This window comes from Cololabis saira, chromosome 10 (assembly GCF_033807715.1).
Source record: "Cololabis saira isolate AMF1-May2022 chromosome 10, fColSai1.1, whole genome shotgun sequence".
Lineage (NCBI taxonomy): Eukaryota > Metazoa > Chordata > Actinopteri > Beloniformes > Belonidae > Cololabis > Cololabis saira.
In genome coordinates this window covers 33,733,411-33,752,249 of record NC_084596.1, presented here as the reverse complement: position 1 = coordinate 33,752,249, position 18,839 = coordinate 33,733,411, and the positions used below count along the sequence as shown (strand labels likewise).

Here is an 18,839-nt window from a genome sequence, read left to right as displayed (position 1 = left end):
ATTTGTGATGTGAAGTTGCAAGTTGTTGAATCGCTGAGACATATTTTTGGTGATGAAACGCTTAAAACAACTACTATAGGTCCTCAATCGTAATCATTCAGTTGTTTTCTATGCCACATATTTATACATAAGTTAAAATCATACTGTACCAAGGTTTTATGGTTGTTTATTTTGTGTGAATAAAATGTGTTCATCTGAATAAAGTTGAAAAAGATTTGATTGATTTGCAACCCCCAAGTATATTTTCGGTATTTACAAAGTTGAATCTGTTTAATCTTGTCCAACAAAGCAAATATTATAATATGCTTTTAGTGAATGAGCCTTTAGATCATATATAATGAATTCACTTTTCTTCTCATCAGATGAAGACTTGTTTAACGTATAAGTGCCTACGCTGCAGAACTCATTTGAAATGTTTACTGCAGTGCGCTGGAGTAAACCGTTTCTCTCTGAGATGACATCTGTTGGCTAGATTCACTCTGTAGCTGCTGAGTTATGTCAGTTAATTAGTCTAAAATCTTAAAGAAATCAACTTTAAATTCGCAAATGGGCTCTGTCAACTACTGCGTATGATTAAATATAATCTCACTTGGCTAATAACCAAACAAGCTATAGGATCTACAACAGCCTGCTCCGTTTGATAGAGTTAAATCAAACTGAGAGTACTGGCCAAGCCATTCAGCTACATAATGACTGAAATAATCCCTGTTACCCAGCCAGTTTCCCACACTGTGGACAGATAATCAAATGTGTTGCTGATTATCTGCCAGTATGCTGCAGCCTGCACTAAATGAGTCCTAATAGCAAATGAAATCAGCCTCAGCGACTGATTGGTTCATTTGTTTTCATCGGGGAAGGATGGGTCCCATTATACATGCAATTAGTCTTTGTATAATTGGTTTTATTTGCTGTATTATTGTGGAAAAAAAAGCAACAATGAATGCTTACTTTTGATTGATTTTTGAGCAGATTATTTCGATTTTTAAACACTATTAAAGATACTTTAGCAAAACAGTGGTGATATTTCTTAAAATAATGGATTAAACTGAGTCAGCTCTTCATGTGTTTTTTCTTCACAACAAAACAGTTGTTAGTTTTGTCCATATTGGTTTCTGTATATTGGTATAGAGCAAGACACACATTTATGTATTAAAAATGGTAAGCAATTAAACAAAATTATATCAGCTCACAAGATCTGGGAAGTTTTCCTTAAAAATGTTCTTGAAAGAAACATTTGAAAGTCAAATTGAGACATCATGTCCATAGGCCTTTAAAGTTAGTATAATGTGTAATTTAAAGAAAGGGTGTAAACAGAATAATTATAATTATTATAATAATTTAGAATAATAGTTTAATAAATATTAATATTAATAGGTTTTTTTCAGCACCAGAAAAGAAAAAACATTATATTATTTATTATACTAGCTCACCAAATTGAATTACCATGATATGATAATATCATGCAATTCAATTCAATTCAATTCAATTCAATTCAATTCAATTCAATTCAATTCAATTCAATTCAATTCAATTCAATTCAATTCAATTCAATTCAATTCAATTTTATTTATATAGCGTCTACTACAACAGAAGTTGTCTCTGCAACATGACGCCCGAGCAATTATTAGATAACATAACATAAACACTGGCAGGTAAAAAACTCCCCATTAAGAGGAAATAAAACCTAATCAGGACCTAGATCATAAGGGGGGAGGGCCGTCCTCCCGGAGACCAGCTGGGCAGAGCAGGAAAAGAGAAAATAGACAGAGAGAATGAAGAACAGAGAAAGGAGAGACACAGACACAATGGTAACTTGGTGAATTACAGAGACCACTATATCAACAAGTGTAGACAGCACACAGTGAGGTGGGACTGCAAGTCAGCTTGCAGCTCCTGAAGCTCTGGCCAGCAAACATGTACAGAAGAGAAAAGGAGGGGGCAGACCAGCTCAACAAACTACAAGAACAATGGAGAACAATTATGGTTATGAGATACTAATAATTAATAACTGAGGGTTGATCTGGAGGAAGAAAAGAGAAGAAGAACAAGAGAGAAGGAGGGGTGAGGGGTACCGCTCAGTGGATCATCATTAGCATTTTTTTGTATGCATTCCCACCTGTGTCAACTGACGCACCATTGCTGAGCTCGCCGCTGCTAAAAAAATATAGGCTACCACCACCACCCCTCTGCATCCACCTGTAGGCTCCAGCTGCACCCGCACTGTCTCAGTGTAGGTGTTATCTCTGGGGGGTGCTGTGGTTGGAATAAAGACATGAGTGAGAGCTGATTGACAAATGCACATATTCTTTCATTATCAAATGTATTAAAATAATGCTTGAAGAGGAGATATGCAGTACTGGAGTTGAGGGGGGATGAGTGGGGATGGCACCCCCCCCTGAAAAACTACCATCCCCCCTTTCCATCCCTTATGTCATTTCATCAATGAATGTGATATTACATTTATTTCAACATTTAGAGAAAATAACACCAGAAAAATAACTTATTTGACAATTTTCACCTGTTTCAAGTAAATTTTCACTTGAAATAAGTAGAAAAATCTGCCAGTGGGACAAGATCTTTTATTACAAGCAAAAAGATCTTGTTCCACTGGCAGATTTTTCTACTTATTTTAAGTGAAAATCTACTTGAAACAGGTGAAAATTGTTGTTTTTTCCAGTGATGAGTCTTGTTTTAAGTGTAATGAGATTTTTTTACTAAAATGAGACATTTTAACTAGAAATAGGACAAATATTCTTGTTAAGATTTTAAATTTTTGCAGTGATCCATTTTACTTATCCTGTGAAGGACAGAGGCATATTGATAAGTTCAGAAAACTTTTTTATTGTTGTGTTTTGATGTATTTGATGTAAGCCCAGTGGATATTTAAAGCTTACAGAAGGCTGCATTTAACTGCTGCTATGTCATTCCTGCAGTATTTCTGCAGGTGTTTTGGTCACTGCTATTATTTGTAATATATTATATTATTTGTAATCAGCACAAATTATCTGTCCCCATATGATAAAATCCACCATCCCCCCTGATTTTTTTTTTTACAACTCGAGTACTGGAGATATGCATCTGACAAAAGTCAAGACTTCCCAGCTTTTCAGCAACATCTAAATACAGCATCTGTAGCTGCGAAGGAGCTGAGTAAAAGAATGTGGTACTGCAAACATGCAGTACCACATCCCAACCAGCAGAGAGCAACACACATCTAAAGTTGAGAGAGCCACTGGCCTGGTCTCCATCATGGGAGCTCACCGCTCACCCATCACAGGTGACCCTCTGAGCAGCGCTGGGCAAGACTGGCAGCTTAAGAGTACTGGAGTTGAACGGAGCCGTATCCAGCTCTGTCCTCTCAGTTTGCATCTCAGTCACATCTACTCTCCGTCACTAACGCCGAGCCTCTCACAGCTCATTACTGTTAAATGCTCAATCACCTCAAGTGAACTCCTACCTCCTTATGACAAGAAGAGTTGCTGCTCAGAGGACACTCGTAGGCCTCATCCCACCCTCATCCAGAGCCAACACGACAACACAAAGGCTGTTTTGTCAACGGAAAAGGTGCTAAACCAAATATGGAGAAAGAAATCTTAAGACTCCGTCTATTTCTGTCCTCTCTTTGGACGAATGTCAGTGTTCTTGTTTCCAACAAAGTGAAGATGCCACATTATCTGTACGCCGTGTGCGTATGCTCATCGCATGTTTTCACATGTGTGTATTTGCGAATGCGTGTGTCCTGCGCACACTGATACTGCATGTGTGCGTGGATATGAAAAGCAGGGCAACCAATTTAATTCCATGGCAATACTTCTCCAAGAGATCATTGCGCATGTTGTTAGAGTTATATTTGGAGCCAGGAAACACATGTGGGAGTTTGGAGAGGAGCAGGAGTCAGGCTGATGACTGACATGCTCATTTTAGTGTTTCCATTATTCTGCATGTTTCAGGCATGTTTCTGCGTATGCTGTCAAAGAAAGCCTCAGTGATGATGTGAGCATATTCACCTTTTATAACAAACAAGAGATCACAGCTACTACTTATGCATGTGGAACATAAATAAAGCATCCGAATGAAGTGATATAAAATTACAATTGAAAACATGGAAACAGAATTGTCTTGTATTTCTGGCAGGTTTGATGTCAGATACGGTGACTATGTTTGGCAGCACCCAGTTAGTCTCAAACACACCTCTGTGAGCTCCTCTAATGTTCCTCTAACTTTTCATTGTGTTTCTGAAAAAGATATCTTGTTGATTATCAAACAACTTCTTTTTTTATTTGAATCATCTCAGGAGAAGCGCAGGTGTAACTAATAACTAACAGTGGCTTAATTCGACTTATCTGCGTCCACATCAGAAAGCTCGCTGATGCAAAGAAGTAAAAAAGATATCATTTTAGATGAACTTAGGCTTTGGGAGTGTTGAAAAATCAACGAGAGTAAGAAAAGTGCACACACTGATCATTTCAATTCAGAGCTTTGTCGCCTTTTTGAAAAAAATTGGTTGTCACAGCGGATCAAAGTTTTCCAGCCAGTGATTTCATATGGGTTTTATGTCAGATGGCCTTTCTGACTTGACCCGCCTCATATATCTGGACTCTGCACTGAACACTGGCTTGTTAGCCTTCAGTGGGAGGGTTTTACAATGCAGGGTTCAGTGCCCCGCCCAAGGACACATAACGGGACTGGGGATCAAGGCTAATCAACTTAACTCAAAATCATGGTCTGGTCATTGGGACCCATAAAACTTATACACCTAAAAATAAAAACAGGTCCTGAAACTGAAAGCTCAACAAAAGAGAGAGGGACCTAGAGAGAGAGAGAGAGCGAGAGAGACACAGACAGAGAGAACACTCAAGTCCTGGATTCATCTTAAAAACTAGTTCACCATTCCATAAACTGAAACTTTCTGTCTTTCCATCAGTGCTCTGCCAACTCATCTGATGAAGTGACCGGCCTGTCTCCTCTCCCTGACAACGTTTCGACGGCCTAACCGGCAGTAACGTGCTCTGGAGTGTCGTGTGATCAGACGCTGCTCCCAGGGGAAGAAGGAACGGAAGACAGGGCTACTAAAATAGCTTTTATTGGTGTCTTTTGATGTCCTGTTGTTCCCTCTCATATACATAGCTGCATGACCGCTTCACTATCTTTAGCTCTGTTACTATGAGATTCAGAAGATGAAGTGTTTGCCACTTAAAGTAGCTTTAACAAAAAACATCTATACGCACTTAGGGACCAGATGCCCCATAATACGATGATGCTTAGTATTCTGTATTTTCTTTATTTACAACTGTAGTTATTACAATACAAACATTCTACCGATTTATCACTTTATCTATCATCTCTGCTCTATTTTCAGTAAATTGCTGCAACAGACCTTTCTCTCCTTCAAATCCCTTTACACCCGGTAGTATTACTTGTCTGTATAATCAAGTATAAGCACAGCAATGTTTGGTTTGCTTTACTTAAGAATGTTTTGTTAATTAGTTTAAAGTCCCTCAGTAAAATAGTCTTAGTTTTGTGTCTCACACACACACACACACACACACACACACACACACACACACACACACACACACACACACACACACACACACACACACACACACACACACACACACACACACACACACACACACACACACAGACAGACAGACATTAACTGGCCTTTTGTCACAACTTGGGGGTCAGAGCAGCCGCTGGAGCTGAACTAATAGAGCGGAGTTGGTAGAGGACAGTGTCGTAGTGGAAGTCGATAAACCACTGCCAGATGAGTTTTCTGCAGCTGCACAGCTCAACGCCACAGTGCAGCTTTGACACTCCAAGTCACTGCTTAGAGCTAAAAATGACAGCACTGCTTCATATTTACAAAACACTTTTGAGTTCAACTCTAATATGTTTTGTTGGCGATCTTCGACACGTTTATTGTTTTGTTCCGTCATCGTATGAAAACAGATAGCTAAAATTGATGAACCAGTTACATTTACACTTACACTTCACTCCCAAAAAAGCTACACCTATACTTGTAAAAACTTTGGGCTCATTTGCTTATTTCATTTAATGTTAAGAAATGAATCCAAATCATAAACTCTGATCAGTTAAAGAACAATTTGGATGTGGTTTTCTTAAGATCTTCAGTCCACGTGTTAAGATAGGGACAGAAGCGTCATACCACTTCAGTTTTTACAGACAGCAAGCATCTTTGACCTTTGTTTCTTCAGCTCCTGAAGTTTACTTTCTTGACCTGAAGGCTTGCAGCTGTACCTTTTACTTACCAGCCTGTTCTCAGGATTCTCCTCTCAATTACATCAGCCCCCTGTGCAGGGGGCTCTGCTAAGCAAGGGGTTTTAATTATTTTGATTCTCTCACATGGAACGACTCAGTAACAACAAGTAGCATGTTTGCTGTTTTAACCATTTAATAATTGCATTGCTTGAGAAATTGAGACTAATTGTGATTAACTGTTCAGTTTATACATGCAGCCCTTAGGAAGTATCATCCAAAACCACAGCATCAAATTTCATAGCTATGCTGATGATACGCAGCTGTAATTGTGTATGAAGCCAGGTGTAACAGAACCGTTAGCCTGGCTGTCCACACCTCTTTGCTTTTAAATTCTGATAAAACAGAGGTTATTATTTTTGATCCCAAAGATCTTAGAGATTAGATGATATTGTGATGGCCTCTGGTACTACTGTGTGAAACCATGGAGTTATATTGAATCAGTTTGTTTGTCTTTTAAGCAACATATTAATCAGGTTTGTAATATTGCAAAGATTAGAAACATCCCCTCCACAAATAATGCATTTGTATCTTCTAGACTAGATTACTGTAATGTATTATTAGCAGGATGTCCAAGTAATTCTCTAAATATCCTCCAGCTGATTGAAGGAATAAACAAGAGAGAACACATCTTTCCAGTGTTAACCTCACTCCTTGGGCTCCCTGTTAAATTTCCAATCCAATTTCAAATTCTGTTACTTCCTTAGAAAGTCCTAAATGACCTAGCTCTGCGATATTTGCAAGACCTGATAGTACCTTATGTTCCTAACAGAGCTCTCCAGGTTTACTTGTAGTTCCTAGAGTATCCAAATGTAAGTTCCTGATATCTGCTACCAGGAACCTTTACTATGGAACCAACTTCCAGTTCGGGTTAAGGAGGTTGACACCACCTCCATATATAAAACCAAACTTAAAACGTTTCTGTTTAGTAAAACCTCTAGTTAGTGTAAACTCTAGTGTGTTAGGGCCAGTAGTCACAGCTGCAGCTACAGGACAAGAAAAGAGCAGCTGGTTTTAAAAAGAGCTTCATCCTACATATGCTGCTACAGATATTTATTAGAAGTATCTCATAAGTATAATTGGGCTCCATTTTGTCCACAATCAAACTTCAAACAAACAAAACACAAACAAATTTCCATTTTGTTGTGTTCGTCTGCCCCCTGTTTGTCTCTTCTGTACATGTTTGCAGGCCAGAGCCTCAGGAGCTGCCGGCTGACCTTTAGTCCCCCCTCTATCTGTGTCTCTCTTCTCTCTGTTCTTCATTCTCTCTTTCTTATCTCCCTTTTCCTGCTCTATCCAGCTGGTCTTCAGCAGGAGGGCCCCCCCTGATGATCCAGGTCCAGGTCCAGGTTTCTTCCCTCCTAAAGGGGAGTTTTCCTTGACACTGTTTGGCTTGAGGTTTTTTTTCTCCCACTAGGGGAGTTTTTACCTGTTTATGTAATAATTGCTCGGGGGTCATGTTCTGCATCTCTGGAAAGCACCAAGAGACAACTTGCATATTAATAGTGGCTATATGAATAAAATTAATTTGAATTGTGTTTTTTTCTTCGGACCAGGCCTTTGTGTTGGGTTAGCCTTAAAATAAATTGCTGCCATAAAATATAGTTCTCTTTAAGGAAGTGTATGTGGGCATCTTCCACCATGTGTTTTTGCACGGATACCTGTGCGAACGCTGCAAAAAGAAGAATGAACTCATCTAGTCGCAAAGAGTACTTACACAAGCAAAACCGAAAATCAGACTGCAATGTAATGATGAATAGATGAATGAATGAATTGGAAAGCTGTTAAATTTGGTAATCACGGCTACTGAAGTGGCTAAGACAACGGACCTCCGAGAGGCATGCAGGAGCTGGGAGTGCATTTTGCTGTTGAACTTTATTACGTTCAGCAAGCATCACCGGCATGCAGCTGAAACACAGGAGACAGCAATGATGTCTAGTAAGACAGAATAAACAAAATCAGCATACTCATCTGCTCACAGATGTAACCAAATATTCTGAACAAAATCATCCTTGGAATTAAAGCATCAAATTAGAATTAATATCCAACCAAATAATCATTACATGTATGGACTTTACGTAGCCTGATACACATCAACACTAAAGGGCTTCCTACATTTCTGGTCCGACATTAGCCTCAGCGTTATATTTAGAACTACAGAAAGCACGAAATTTAGACTGCTCAAAGTTTGGTGCACATTGTGACCTGCACATGATACAACAACAGCATATCAGTTCACACTTACAGTCACTTACAGGGATCATGGACCCATAAACTACTTCCTGCCCCGACCCCTTAGATGTCCTGCTCACTGCCTAACTGCATGGGTACAGTATTATTAATACAAGTCTGCAATCTCGTGGTAGACAAAGAACAGGATGAATGAACAAAGGTGCATGTGAGTACTTCTTGCGCTGGGCAGGCACAGAAAAAGTGAGTATTCGGACTGAATTTGTTGAAAACTGCTCCCATATGCTGCATCGTAGCTCTGTTTTTCCGTTGTTTCTACACAACACCCCCTGCATCTTCTTCTTTGATCTTATCCTTCCATAGACTCATGTGGGACTGAGCTCTTTATAGCTGTACTAATCTTGACAAAATGCTCCTCAGTTGGAGTACTTAGCTCCTGCAGAACAATTTCACAAATAAATTAAATATTTCAAATTGTAAAGAGGTAGCTGTCAAACGATGTAGGTGACTGAATGGTGGAACAAGAAGAGACATCCTGACAGATGAATGACTAATCCTTACTCCATAAATAACAGATTCATTGTACCCGGAAAGACTCGCAGCACGAACACACTGTATTGCTGTTCTCCTTCAATATTCCCATCACTGTTATCAGCCGGGTTTGTCTCAGGAGGCACATTGCTCTTAAAACATGAGCACTGTCCATTTAATACACTTTACTTAATCAAAGCTAAGCTTCTTGTGTAACTTCCAGGTCTCCGGTCCTGATGGGTGATAGAGACGTACTGAGAGTGCATGGGCTTCCTGGCAGGCTGCGATGTGACGAGTTTCTCTGCACATGTCCTGTGATGCGTTAAGACCATATATCGTTCGCTTCTGTGTGTGACCAACATATTAGTCCACTTAAGCCCGGTAGTAAGTAAATAAACCAGAAGCAGGGAAGTCAGCACACTGAAGCAGCATTTGAAGGAGGTGAACTGCTGATTTTTTGTTCCTTCCAGTAAGTTGAGTCATCAACAACGAGAGGTCTAAAATGTCAAGATCTCGGTCCCAGGGTGATAAATATGCCTTTAAACGGGTTTCACCAGAACTTTCCATGGGAAAAAAGATGGAGAGGGGGCAGTCCTCTTTAAAAGTTAAACTGCAGACCCAACATAAAATTAAAATATAAAATACTAAACATTACCTTTGATGCTAAATGTGTTGATATGTATGGAACCATTTCCACATTGTTCATGAGCCTCATGACATCATGGCCCATTTTTTTGATGACAAGCTCTTGCTTTTACTTTCAGTTCGTACTAGCAGGTGTGTGTTACATCTGATAAGATGACATGATGAGTTACATGTGTTTTCTGTGATTTTCTTTTCTCACATTCATTCATTTCCGAACGTATTTTTCCTTTTTATGTTTGGTTTCATGGACTGCCTTTTTTCACCTTTGTAATATTGGTCAAATTAGGGACATCCTGTCTCAGAGTGATACAGAAAAGCTGATTTATTACTTCGAAACTGGACTATTGTAATTCTTTATTATAGGCTCGTCCTAAAAATTCACTAACAAACCTCCAGCTCATCCAAAATGCTGCAGCCAGGGATCTGACGAGGACTAGCAGGAAAGATAATGGCTCCGGTGCCCTGAAACATCCCTTAGTTAAGTCTCTGTGGGCCCAGACTGCTGGGGGACCTCCCATGATGCACCTCTGCTCACACTGCTATCTTCTACTGCAACTCTGTTAATAACATCATTGTTGTTGTTATTAACCCGTGTTCCTTCTCCCCAGTAGGTGTTCCTGATCTGTTGTTGTTCTTCCTCTCTCCTGTTTCCCGTCCTCACAAACCAGCTGAATGGTCGTCCTCCCTGAGTCTGGTTCTGCCACAGGCTTGGTGCTTGCTCAGGACGGGGGAAGTATTGAAGAAAAGTTTTGATGCAATCTGTTGGATTCTTTAACGAAGCAATAATCATTGTTGTTATTTCATTGGCTTCGTATTAATTGGACTAATTTGGAACGATTTGAACTGTGTTGTTGAAGTGCTTTGAGATGACATTTTCTTCATGATTTGATGCCACATAAAAAAGCTGAATTGAATTGAAAATATTATTATTGTTCGGTTATTGTTTGGTGATCATAGCAGAATAAAGCCAAGCCAATTTCAACTCTCTTGACAACATTATGTATATCTAAAGGTTTCACCACCTCCAACCAGCCTCTAGCGCTGAAGAACCCCACCAACCCCCCACCTCCCCACCACCCACGCTCTCATCTTCTTACTCAACTTCCTTGCCCTTCCCACTCTTCTCCCTTCATCCACCTATCTTCAGCTCTATTTCTCCAGCTGCCCCTGCATACATAATTAATCCTTAAGTGAACATGTACCCCCCAATACCAAACACACACACACACACACACACACACACACACACACACACACAGCATCATATTGCTCGTCCTGTCCTCTCCTTCCCCTTCCTTTCTTACCTTACCACCTGATGTATTTGGGACAGTACCGGGGCCGTGTTTCAGACTTGTCCTGATAAGTGATAACATTAAAATGCTAAATCGCACCGCTGCAGCAAACACTGTTTGTGCCGACCACAATCTTATCCTGTGCAGGGTCTCCAGTTTCCTCTGTGCTGTCATTGTATCCAGTTGCAGTCACTGATACGCGATGTAAAAGCTCCACCAGCCCCTCCAACAGGAGAAAGGTGATGCTTGAGGCATGATCAGTGCCATGATCAGCGCCATGTTAATGTAAATGAGGCTAAAGTGACAGACTCCCATCTTTCTTTCAGTTTCATGAGTTTTTAATTAAAAACATTTGCTGAAGCTCACTAGCACCTTCATAAAGCTCAATGCAGGAGCTCACTGTTAAACCTGTAAGAGTGTTTATTAACTTGATACGCAATCAGGTTTTGTGAATGTGAACTTCTTTATAAATGAAGTTATAATTCTAAGCCTTTACCTCATGATTCAATTAAAGTCGAACCTCCATCATATCAAATAACTTCTTGTTTATTATTATAGGTTCATAATCAGGGCCCGAGCACTTACAGTGCGAAGGCCCTATTGTATCTGTAGGAATGGTTTTCCTCGTTTTTCTTCCGATGAAATGAAGGCCTTTTTGCCCCCCTAAACGTGCCCCAAAAGTCACCAAATTTTGCACGCAAGCCAGGCCTGGCAAGAAATTTGATATTTAATGGTTTGCATTAATGGGCGTGGCAAAATGGCTCAACAGCGCCCCCTAGAAAATTTTGTGCCTCAAGCCCCACAATCCGGTTTGACGTACATGCACGAAAATTGGTACACACCTGTATCATGTCGCAACTTAAAGAAAAGTCTCTTGGCGTCATGGCCGAAACCAAACAGGAAGTCGGCCATTTTGAATTAATCGTGTAATTTTGGCACAATTTATGCCATTTCTTTGGCCGTTAATGCGGCCCGAACCGTAACGTGCACCCAGGTCTGTTATACATCAAAATGTGCGTCTTGATCCTACGACGATGCCCATTACTTTTCTCAGTCAAAAACGTTACCGTGGCAACGCTAGACGCCAAAAAGCGCGCCCCCCCCTTCATCTGATTGGTCCATATTTGATAGTTCCTACTTTCTGCCATAACTTTTGAATGGTTTGACATAAAGACTTGTGGGTGGTGTCATCGGACTCAGTTTTGAGTCCTTGAACATAATTGGTGCAAATTATCCCCACCCCTTCTTGCAGCTTTAATTTTTGATTTTTTTCCCGACGAAATGAGGGCCTTTTTGCCCCCCTAAACGTGCCCCAAAAGTCACCAAATTTTGCCCGCAAGCCAGGCCTGGCGAAAAATTTGATATTTAATGGTTTGCATTACTGGGCGTGGCCTAATGGCTCAACAGCGCCCCCTAGAAAACTTCGTGCCTCAAGCCCCACAATACGGTTTGACGTACATGCACGGAAATCGGTACACAGCTGTATCATGTCGCAACTTAAAGAAAAGTCTCTTGGCGCCATAGCCGAAACCGAACAGGAAGTCGGCCATTTTGAATTAATCGTGTAATTTTGGCGCAATTTATGCCATTTCTTCGGCCACTTCTTCGCTTCTTCAAAATTTTATTATTTGCGTATCAAGCCAAAAACGGCCTAGCTTTGCAATATTTGCAAGACCTGATAGTATCGTGTGTTTCTAACAGAGCTCTCTGTTCTCAGAGGGCAGGTTTACTCGTAGTTCCTAGAGTATCCAAATGTAGATCTGGAGGACGGGTCTTCTGCTATCAGGAACTCTTACTATGGAACCAACTTCCCGTTTGGGTTCAGGAGGCTGACACCACCTCCACCTTTAAAAGCAAACTTAAGGGTTAAGGTTAGGGGGGTCATGTTCTTGCTCTCTGGAAGGTGCTTAGAGACAGCTTGTATTGTTATAAACGCTATATAAATCAAATTTAATTGAATTTAATATACTAGGGACTAAATTAAATAATCAATAAACTAAACCATGTTGTACAACTTGAATATAAAATGCATAACCAATAGATCATGTAATACCATAAACGAATATATAATCAATAGTCTTAGATATAGCATGAACTTTAAACCTCAATTGAAAGATAATAAATGACAATGTTACAATAGTAAATCTGCCCCCATGTGTGTTTTATCTGGTGTCTGACAACATCAGTGAAACCCCAACTTTTCCAGGTTAAACTCAGGATTCAGTCCCTGAAACTAAAACAATGAATAAAATCTAACATCTTAAAGTCTTGAGAGATGATGAATGTGTTTGGTTTATCATTTTTGATAAAGTCTGAAAATATTGACAGAATTAAATAAATCAAGGCAAAAAAAAACATTCAAATAAAGTTCCTCAAGTTTCAGCAGAAAACAGGACACTAATTGAGGTATTTACAGGTGATTGACAGCTGAGAACCTGCATTTGTTTAACTGCTTGTGTAAATTTAAAGCCTCTTTTCTGAGTGAAGTTTGGCCAGAACAAGAGCAGTAAAATCAGTAAAGACACGTTTAAATCCAGAAATATGATCTGTTGTGAACATGAACTCTGTACTTTGTGATGTTTCAGGAGGAAAACTGCCTCAGTTTTACTTGAATATTAGATTCATGTTTTCTCCCTCAGATCTGAGTCAAATCCTGGAATGAAGACTGAAGAAAACACTTTGTTAGAACATCAGAAGTTTTATTTCTTACTAAATATCCAGATTGTTAAACATGAAACATCCTCAACCGATTTAGACATCAACAACATCTAATCAGATCTGCTGATTTTTCTGTTCAGGTTCATCAAAATAATGTGATCAGACATAAATACACATTTTTAGAGCACAGACACATTTAGAGTTTCAGGTTGATAAAATGAAATAGCCTAAAATATCCCATAAATGAAGAGAAATAAGAGAGTAAACCTGCAAAACAACAACTGATGGAACAACAATGTTCCTCTATAATAAGAGTTTGAGACGTCGATCTCTAAACAGTGAAGAAAAATCACAACAATCAACACTGACTTATAAGCATGGAGAAGAAAAAAGTCTATTTGAATTTACAGAGGTCAGCTGAGTCTCCACGATGGTAAACCCAGACTCCAGCGTAGAGCGGCTGAGTGAAGAAGGTCCGGACTCTGTGGAGGAGGGTCATGGTTTCAGAGACGCTGTAGAAGGACAGAACACCTGCTCTGTGATCCAGGTAAACTCCTATTCTGGAGGTCACAGGACCTGGATTGGAGGTTCTGATGTTGTTGTGCCAAAATACATATCTGGTGTTGTAACAATATAGTGACCAAGATTTGTCATTTCCTCCAAAACCACTTTTCTTCCACCCCCCTGATCTGAAGATATTCTTGTATGAAACTGCTACAGAAACTGCATCTGTTTTCCTCTCCACCTCCCAGTAATGACGTCCAGTCAGACTCTCTCTACTCAGGACCTGAATACGTCTAGTGAATCTGTCTGGATGACTAGAATAAGACTGATGTTGGTCCATAAAAGTCACCTTTCTGTTCCCCTCTGACAGTAACAGCTGTGTGTTTGCTGTGTTCTGATCCAGAGTGATTTCACATGAATACTTCAAGAATTCAGCTCTGCTCTCTGGTTCTGGTTCTGACAGTAAAACATCCACATCAGTGATGGCCAGTGAGATGTTTTTCCACGTGTCTCTCAGGATCTCCTCTAGTTGATATCTGACCTCTGACACAGCTACTCTCACACCCAGAAAGTACCTGAGAGGATGGATGCTGAAGCTGGAGGAGTGTGTGGACTCTCTGAGTGGTGACAGTGAGGGGTAGTTGTGGAGAAACTGGTTGTGGTCCTCGTTGTCTGTGAGCGGCTTCAGCTCAGCGTCTCTCCTCTTCAGGTCAGTGATCTCCTGCTGCAGCTTGTCCTCCAGTTCTCTAACTCTCCTCACTTCAGTTTCCTGCTGGGATCTGATCTGCTGCTTCACATCAGAGCTTCTTTTCTGGAGGAGAGAGATCAGCTGAGTGAAGTGCTCCTCACTGTCCTTCACTGTTTTATCAGCAGACTGATTGATGGCCTCCACCTCCTGCTGAAGCAGCTTCACATCTTTCTCTCTGTCCTGGATCTCCTGCTGGATTTGTTGTCGACTCACCTCCATCTCTCTCTGCCTCTCAGTCCTTTCTGCTGCAGCTGAGACTGTGTCGTGGCCTTTATGTTCATCCACAGGGCAGAGATAACAGATACACTTCTGATCAGTACGACAGAACATCTTCATCACCTCACCATGATGGGGGCAGACGTTGTCCTGCAGGTTCTTGGAGGGATCCACCAGCTTGTGTTTCTTTAATGGAGCCACATCATGATGAGGTTGAAGGTGATTCTCACAGTAAGAGACCAGACAGACCAAACAGGACTTGATGGCTTTCAGTTTTCTTCCAGAGCAGAAATCACAGGCCACATCTTCAGGTCCAGCATAGCAGTGATCGGCAGGAGCAGCTTGGAGTCCAGTCTTCTTCATCTGCTCCACTAAAGCTGCTAACATGGTGCTTTTCACCAGCACAGGCCTCCATTTAAATGTCTGTCTACACTGAGGACAGCTGGGGAGTTTCTTCTCTCCTTCATCCCAGAAGTTGTTAATACAGTTCATACAGTAACTGTGTCCACAGGGAATAGTCACTGGATCCTTTAAAAGCTCCAAACAGATTGAACAAGAAAAGGTTTCTTGGTCCAGCTGAACTCCTTTCTGCGCCATTTCTCCGCTCGGTAACTGAGACTGAGACAGTTTCACTTCCTCAAACATGAAAATAGCCTGAGAACCAGGAAACGTGTTCCGACTGAATCTGCTGGTTTGAGAGCAGGAAGAAGAGGGAGGTTCATCAGCAACAGACTCCAGGAAGAGAACAACCCAGATTTAACCCTTTAATATCAGACATCAGTTTAGAAGCAAATGTCTTTTTACGTGAACTTGTATTTAGTCAGAAATAATAATAATAATAATAACTAGAAAATTTCTGGAAATTTTGATATGGGCATGCCCTACCGCCCATTCGTCCCCTCTCGCTGCTTTGGTTTGGGGCTGTAGTGGTTGTGTTCGGGGTGGTTCTATGTCAGTTTGAGGTGTTTTTACGCTTGTATTTCATTCATTCCTGTGCTCCCAATAGTTATTAATGGGGCGCGCTTTTTGGCATCTAGCGTTGCCATGGTAACGCTTTTGACTGAGAATAGTAATGCCCATCGAGGCAAGATGGAGACGCATGTAACAATGTATGCCGTGCATGAGTGCACGTTCTGGTTCAGGCTACGTTAACGGATAGGTTTTTTTTTTCACCATGGTACAAAACCCCATCCGAATGAATGGGGCCATTTGGCCTGGATTTTGACATAAAATTTCCTTAAATCCCAGCTTCACTGAGATTTGAGTATGTTGAAGTCCACAGCGTGCCGAGTCAGGGGACATTTGTACGATGTCTCTACGATAATCTGTTGCCTAGCAACAAGCGTCCAAAGTCAAATGGAAATAAAAAAGAAAAATGAAAGGTCAATATCGCAAAAATTTTAATAATTGGCATAATGAGCTTGTAGGGTCCGTTAGTGCCAATCGGGCCGAGTGTTTGAAAGTTTGAACGATGTCTCTACGATAATGTTCGACCGAGCAATAAGCGTCTGAATTTTCGCCTTTTTTTTTGCTTTTTGGCGTCTAGCGTTGCCACGGTAACACTTTTGACTGAGAAAAGTAATGCTCATCGAGGCACGATGGAGACGCATCCAACGATGTATGCCATGCATGGGTGCACATTCCGGTTCGGGCAGCATTAACAGATTGTTTATTCACATGGTCCCCCATACAAATGCATTGGTTTTTGCTGCCATAGTAACAAGCCCCATAGGATAGAATGGGACAATTTGGCTTCAATATCTCAAAAGCTGTAAACGAGAGCGTAATGAGACCTCAGTATGTTGTAGTCCACATCAAGCTGAGTATTTTAACGTTGAATCAAAGTCTCTACGATATCGCGTTGCCGCGCAACAAGCGTCCAAAATTCCGTTAGCGTCAAAATGAGCAACGTGGAATATCTCAAAAACCGTAATAGCTAGCTTGACGAGACTAAAATATGTTGCAGTACAAAGCGTCCCGGGTTTGTCAATGTTGTAATGATGTCTGTACGATAAACCGTTGCCTAGCAACAAACGTCCAAAATAAAAGAGATTTTTTTTTAAAATTGAAAGTTAAATATCGCAAAAACCGTAATAACTAGAATGATGTAGTTGTATGGTCCTTTAAAGACTATCGGGCCGAGTGTTTCAAAGTTTGAACGATGTCTCTACGATAAAGTTCGGCCGAGCAATAAGCGCGGGAATTTTTGCCTTTTTTTTTGCTTTTTGGCAACTAGCGTTGCCATGGTAACCCCTATTACTGAGAAAAGTAATACCCATCGAATCACGATGGAGACGCATCCAACGATGTATGCCATGCATGGGTGCACGTTGCGGTTCGGGCCGTATTAACGGACGAAAAAAAGTGCGGAATAATAAGAATAATAAAAATAACTAGAAAATTTCTGGAAATTTTGATATGGGCATGCCCTACTGCCCATTCGTACCTTCTCGCTGCTTTGGTTTAGGGCTGTAGTGGTTGTGTTCGGGGCGGTTCTATGTCAGTTTGAGGTGTTTACGGTTGTATTGCATTAATTCCTGTGCTCCCAATAGTTAAAAATGGGGCGCGCTTTTTGGCGTCTAGCGCCCCCCACGGTGACACTTTTGACTGAAAAAAGTAATGCTCATCGAGGCAACATGGAGACGCATCTAACGATGTATGCCATGCATGGGTGTACGTTGCGGTTCAGGCTACATGATAGACAATGACAATGGATAGGTTTTTTTTTCACCGTGATAAAAAATCCCATCCGAATGAATGGGGCCATTTGGCATGGATTTTGACATAAAATTTCCTTAAATCCCAGCTTCATGAAATTTGAGTATGTTGAAGTCCACAGCGTGCCGAGTTGGGAAACATTTGTACGATGTCTCTAGGATAACCTGTTACCTAGCAACAAGCGTCCAAAGTCAAACGGAAATAAAAAAAAAAAAAAAGAAAGGTCAATATCGCAAAAACTTTAAAGATTGGCATAATGAGGTTCTAGGGTCCGTTAGTGCCAATCTGGCCGAGTGTTTGAAAGTTTGAACGATGTCTCTACGATAAAGTCCGGCCGAGCAATAAGCGTCTGAATTTTTGCCTTTTTTTTTGCTTTTTGGCATCTAGCGTTGCCACGGTAACACTTTTGACTGAAAAAAGTCATGCACATTAAGGCACGATGGAGACGCATCCAACGATATATGCCATGCATGGGTGCACGTTCCGGTTCGGGCAGCATTAACAGATGTTTTATTCATATGGTCCCCCATACAAATGCATTGGTTTTTGTTGCCATGGTAACAAGCCCCATAGGATAGAATGGGACAATTTGGCTTTAATATCTCAAAAGCTGTAAACGACAGCGTAATGAGACCTCAGTATGTTGTAGTCCACATCAACCTGAGTCTTTTAACGTTGGAACCAAGTCTCTGTGTTACCGCGTTGCCGCGCAACAAGCATCCGAAGTTCCGTTAGCATCAAAATGAACAATGTGGAATATCTCAAAAACCGTAATAGCAAGCATGACGAGACTAAAATATGTTGCAGTACAAAGCGTCCCGGGTTGGTCAATGTTGTACTGATGTCTGTACGATAAACCGTTGCCTAGCAACAAGCGTCCAAAATAAAAGTGATTTTTTTTTTAAATTGAAAGTTAAATATCGCAAAAACCGTAATAACTAGCATGATGAAGTTGTATGGTCCTTTAAAGACTATCAGGCCGAGTGTTTCAAAGTTTGAACGATGTCTCTACGATAAAGTTCGGCCGAGTGATAAGCGCGGGAATTTTCGCCTTT

General features: G+C 40.7%; 1 protein-coding gene across 1 annotated transcript; it reads right to left on the bottom strand.

The window, feature by feature from the left end:
* Positions 1–13,662: 13,662 nt before the first annotated feature.
* LOC133452030 (tripartite motif-containing protein 16-like) lies at positions 13,663–15,665 on the bottom strand. The gene has a single exon (XM_061731217.1). The coding sequence runs from the start codon at positions 15,661–15,663 to the stop codon at positions 13,993–13,995; it is 1,671 nt and encodes a 556-aa protein (XP_061587201.1). The 5' UTR covers positions 15,664–15,665; the 3' UTR covers positions 13,663–13,992.
* Between the last annotated feature and the right edge of the window lie 3,174 nt (positions 15,666–18,839).

What these genes read in the sequence shown, in the direction of transcription:
- LOC133452030 (XM_061731217.1), bottom strand. Translation starts at nt 15,663, where the DNA reads ATGGCGCAGAAAGGAGTTCAGCTGGACCAAGAAACCTTTTCTTGTTCA.